Source organism: Etheostoma cragini, chromosome 23 (assembly GCF_013103735.1).
Source record: "Etheostoma cragini isolate CJK2018 chromosome 23, CSU_Ecrag_1.0, whole genome shotgun sequence".
Classification (NCBI taxonomy): domain Eukaryota; kingdom Metazoa; phylum Chordata; class Actinopteri; order Perciformes; family Percidae; genus Etheostoma; species Etheostoma cragini.
This window is the reverse complement of record NC_048429.1, coordinates 119,101-124,776: the sequence shown is the minus strand read 5'-3', so window position 1 is coordinate 124,776 and position 5,676 is coordinate 119,101. Positions and strand designations below refer to the sequence as shown.

General features: G+C 44.3%; 1 protein-coding gene across 1 annotated transcript in view; it reads left to right on the top strand.

The window, feature by feature from the left end:
* LOC117939032 (UPF0606 protein KIAA1549-like) overlaps positions 1-5,676 on the top strand; it is a gene marked incomplete at its 5' end in the record, with an annotated part of 10,434 nt that overhangs the window by 4,218 nt on the left and 540 nt on the right. The window contains 5 exons of the mRNA XM_034864075.1: positions 3,301-3,536; positions 4,066-4,301; positions 4,950-5,088; positions 5,185-5,448; positions 5,532-5,584. Coding sequence (XP_034719966.1) covers positions 3,301-3,536; positions 4,066-4,301; positions 4,950-5,088; positions 5,185-5,448; positions 5,532-5,584 — 928 coding nt within the window. The remainder of the gene's footprint in view (positions 1-3,300; positions 3,537-4,065; positions 4,302-4,949; positions 5,089-5,184; positions 5,449-5,531; positions 5,585-5,676) is intronic.

Sequence of the window (5,676 nt, the reverse complement as noted above, 5' to 3'; positions counted from 1 at the left end):
GGTTTGTTTGCTTTCACTCTTTGTCTGTATGCAGGCATTAGCATAACAGTAATATGGTCAGAAAGTCCAATGTGGGGGAGGGGGGTGGCTTTGTATGCTCCTTTGTGTGTAGTGTAGACCAGGTCCAGGATGTTGTCTCCTCTTGTTGGAAAATCAACATGCTAGTGTAGCTTTGGAAGAACAGTTTTAAGGTCTGCATGGTTAAAATCTCCAGCGAAGATGGTGAAACCGTCTGGGTGTGCCGTCTGTTGTTCACTGACAGCCTGGTACAGTTCACTGAGAGCGTGTTCCTATCGCTGTTATGGTTGGTAGGCGGGATGTAAACTGCGACGAGCAGAATCACAGTAATTTCCCTTGGCAGGTAAAAAGGACGGCATTTCATGATCATAAACTCCGCCAGTGGTGAGCAGTGTTTGCACTACTACAGTGTCCCGGCACCATTCATCACGGATGTAAACACAGATTCCTCCTCCTCGGGATTTCCCTCCCTTTGCAATGGCCTTGTCTACTTGATAGCATGCTAGCTGCTCTAGTTGTACAGCAGAGTCTAAAATGTTCTCATTTAACCAAGTCTCAGTGAAGACGAGCACACAGCAGTTACTCACTGTCTGGTTCGCTTATCTGAGCAGTCGTATGTAATCCATTTTGTTGTCCAGTGATCGTACATTTGCCAGGCGAATGGATGGTATGGCTAGGCGAGTTGGATTAGCCGCTAGCCTGGCCCGGACGCCTCCGCGCCTGCCCCTCTCCTGCTTCCTCGCACACCGCTTCCAACGCTTTCTTTCCGGGGGAGGAAGGGCAGGCGAGTCCGGTGTTATTTCAGGCCGGAGTAGGCCGAGTTCCTTTAGCGTCTCTGTTGCAAAGTTCAGACCGCTACAAACCTTGTTATTGCAGACATCCAGTAGAAACTGCCTGCTGTACTTGTAGTACGTCGTAGTAAGACGAGACAAACATGTACAACTTTTGGGCAAACACTTTTTAAACGAACAAAAAAACAAACAAAACACCGTTTGGTTGGGACAGAGTGAGGTCGCTGCGTGTGGACGCGCTGCCATTTTTCTTGATCTCTCCCTCATATCTCTGAAGATCTCTCTCATATCTCTGAAGATCTCTCATATCTCTGAAGATATGTCATATCTCTGAAGATCTCTCTCATATCTCTGAAGATCTGTCATATCTCTGAAGATCTCTCACATATCTCTGGAGATCTCTCTCGTATCTCTGAAGATCTCTCATATCTCTGAAGATCTCTCATATCTCTTAAGATCTCTCTTGTATCTCTGAAGATCTCTCATATCTCTAAAGATCTCTCTCATATCTCTGAAGATCTCTCATATCTCTCTCATATCTCTAAAGATCTCTCTCATATCTCTGAAGATCTCTCATATCTCTCTCATATCTCTGAAGATCTGTCATATCTCTCTCATATCTCTCTCATATCTCTGAAGATCTTTCTCATATCTGAAGATCTCTGATATCTCTAAAGATCTCTCTAATATCTCTGAAGATCTCTCTCATATCTCTGAAGATCTCTCTCATATCTCTGAAGATCTCTCTCATATCTCTGAAGATCTCTCTCGTATCTCTGAAGATCTCTCATATCTCTGAAGATCTCTCATATCTCTGAAGATCTCTCATATCTCTGAAGATCTCTCTCATATCTCTGAAGATCTCTCTAATATCTCTGAAGATCTCTCTCATATCTCCGAAGATCTCTCTCATATCTCTAAAGATCTCTCATATCTCTATAGATCTCTCTCATATCTCTAAAGATCTCTCATATCTCTGAAGATCTCTCTCATATCTCTAAACATCTCTATCATATCTCTGAAGATCTCTCATATCTCTCTCATATCTCTCTCATATCTCTCTCATATCTCTCTCATATCTCTGAAGATCTCTCATATCTCTCTCATATCTCTCTCATATCTCTGAAGATCTCTCTCATATCTGAAGATCTCTGATATCTCTGAAGATCTCTCTAATATCTCTGAAGATCTCTCTCATATCTCTGAAGATCTCTCTCATATCTCTAAAAATCTCTCTAATATCTCTGAAGATCTCTCTCATATCTCTGAAGATCTCTCTCCTATCTCTGAAGATCTCTCTAATATCTCTGAAGATCTCTCTCATATCTCTGAAGATCTCTCTCATATCTCTAAAGTTCTCTCTAATATCTCTGAAGATCTCTCTCATATCTCTGAAGATCTCTCTCATATCTCTGAAGATCTCTCTCATATCTCTGAAGATCTCTCATATCTCTGAAGATCTCTCTCATATCTCTGAAGATTTCTCATATCTCTAAAGATCTCTCTCATATCTCTGAAGATCTCTCTCATATCTCTGAAGATCTCTCATATCTCTGAAGATCTCTCTCATATCTCTGAAGATCTCTCATATCTCTAAAGATCTCTCTCATATCTCTGAAGATCTCTCATATCTCTGAAGATCTCTCTCATATCTCTCATATCTCTGAAGATCTCTCTCATATCTCTGAAGATTTCTCATATCTCTAAAGATCTCTCTCATATCTCTGAAGATCTCTCATATCTCTAAAGATCTCTCTCATATCTCTCTCATATCTCTGAAGATATCTTATATCTCTGAAGATCTTTCTCATATCTCTGAAAATCTGTCTCATCACGGTTACTTCTGAGTCCTTTTTCCTAATTCAGGCCTTCCGCTGGTCTTTCTAAGTCTGGTGTAGGTTTCAGGTCTTAGTCTGCCAGATGATTGTCTGCTGTACTATTACATGGATGTGTGTTGCATGTTAGACTCTGTGAGGGAGTTTCTTTGCAACTGTTGTGTTAATTGAAATGAATATGGATCAGATAATAACTTTATCTAGATAATAACAGATAATAACAGATAATAACAGATAATTACAGCTAATAACAGATAATAACAGATAATAACTGATAGATAATAACAGCTATTAACAGCTATTGACAGCTAATAACAGCTAATAACAGATAATAACAGATAATAACTGATAATGACAGTTAATAACTGAAATGAATCGCCCCTCGGGGACAAATAAAGGTCTCGAACTTAAAAAACGGCTAATAACAGCTAATAACAGTTAATGGAAGTTAATATCAGCTAATAACTGATAATTCAATTTATTTTTTTTTATTTTTATTATTATAATTACAGCTAATAACTGATAATAACTGAAATGAATCGCCCCTCTGGGACAAATAAAGGTCTCGACTTTAAAAAACAGCTAATAACAGCTAATAACAGTTAATAACGGATAATAACAGCTAATAACTGATAATAACTGACTTCCTGTCCCAGGCGGCGGAGCAGACGAGCTCCTGTCCTCGTCCTCCATCTTCGACCATGTGGACCGTTTGTCTCGTGGCTCGTCTGACGGGACGCGTCGCCAGGCCAACAAGGTGCAGCTGATTGCCATGCAGCCGCGGCCGAGCCCCCCTCCGCTGCACGGGCCCCTCCACGGGCCCCCGCTGCACGGGCCCCCCCACGGGCCCCCCCACCTCAGCCCCACGCTCACCGAGAAGGTCAGCACCGAGGTGAGACTCCCCGTCACTCTGCAGAGGCTGGAAGAAGTATTCAGAACACTGCAGTAACAGGAAAGTATTCAGAATACTGCAGTAACAGGAAAGTATTCAAAATACTGCAGTACCAGGAAAATATTCAGAATACTGCAGTAATATTCAGAATACTGCAGTAACAGGAAAGTATTCTGAATACTGCAGTAATATTCAGAATACTGCAGTAACAGGAAAGTATTCTGAATACTGCAGTAATATTCAGAATACTGCAGTAACAGGAAAGTATTCAGAATACTGCAGTAACAGGAAAGTATTCAAAATACTGCAGTAAGAATAAAATACTCGTTATTACTATGATGATAATAATAATTATTATGATGTCAGAAGGTTTAAAGGACCCGTGGTTTGTGTCGGTTCTTTCTTTTCTTTGTTATTATCAAACGAGCAAAGTGGCAGTTGGTTAAGGCCACACCCCCAGCCTCCACCTTGCCCCCCCGATATCGGACAGCGTAGTGTGAGTAGATGTACTCAGTTCCCCCCCCTGCAGGTGGCGCTGCGACACAAGTCCGAGATCGAGCACCACAGGAACAAGCTGCGGCAGCGCGCCAAGCGGCGGGGCCAGTGCGAGTTCCCGTCCATGGACGACATCATGGACGCCTTCGGGGACGGGCCGGTGCAGACTGAGGTCGCCCAGCGCCTCTACAGCTCTGCCCACGACCACATGGACTGCATCCTGCAGGCCGACGGACAGTCCCCCCCCACGCCCACCGAGTCCCGAATGAGGTAGGACTCAACGGGTCACCGCGTTCAGTCAGGGACTCTGGGAAGGGGTTTTAGTCAAAAGTAGGAAGGACAGATCCTTTATATGCTAGAACACATCCATTATATGCTGGAACATATTCTTTATATGATAGAACATATTCTTTATATGATAGAACATATCACTTTATATGCTAGACCACATCCATTATATGCTGGACCATATTCTTTATATGATAGAACACATCCCTTTATATGCTAGAACACATCTTTTATATGCTAGACCACATCCATTATATGCTAGAACACATCCCTTTAAATGCTAGAACACATCCTTTATATACTAGATCACATCCCTTTATATGCTAGAACGTATCCTTTATATGCAAGAACACATCCTTCCTATGCTAGCACACATCCTTTATATGCAAGAACACGTCCTTCATATGCTGGAACACATCCCTTTAAATCCACACCACATCCCTTTAATATGCTAGATCACATCCCTTAATATGCTAGACCACATCCCTTTTAAATGCTAGACCACATCCCTTTAGATGCTAGAATGTATCCTTTTATATGCTAGATCACATCCTTTTAAATGCTAGATCACATCATTTTGTATTCTAGATCACATCCCTGTAGATATCATATGATCTGTGTGTGTTTCAGAGGGCGGCGTTCTCCTCGGGGTCGACGGGGGCCCCCCCCTGGCCCAGGAAGTCTCCCCGACACCGACAGAGACCGGCTGCTCACCGACCACAGCGCCACGTACAGGAAGTACCCGGGACTCAACAACGTGGCCTACATGGTGAGAATTGGAGGGGGGGGGGCATGTTAGCGGTCTATGCCATTTATAAAGGATATGACCAGAGGATGCAGTTCTGACCCGCTCTGTCTCCTCCAGTCGGACCCTGACCTCCCCCCCGACAACGGCAGCCCCTCCCCTACAGACGAGGTGTTTGACCCTGCCCCGCCCCCCTACATGCCCCCCCAGCCCTCCATCGAGGAGGCGCGGCAGCAGATGCACTCGCTCCTGGACGACGCCTTTGCCCTGGTGTCTCCGTCCTCGCAGGGCAGCGGGGTAAGCCCCGCCCTGCCCGGCCCACCCTCTCAGCCCCGCCCCCCGGGCTATTACCCAGCAGCCTCCACTCACAGCCCTTTCTCTGCTGTGAGTGTGTCATCCTGTCATTTTCAGTCCGCCATCAGTCCTCGTTAGCCTTTCATTTTGTTTTTCTTTTCCTCTTTCGCCAGAGATACGCAGAGCTGGGAATATCCCCCACGTCCGTCCAGGGTCTGCTGCAAAGGTCAGTACATCTCCGCTTGTTTCTCCCTGATGATGAACATCTGTCCTGTAGGGTAACATTACAGCTTGTTTCTCCCTGATGCTGAACATCTT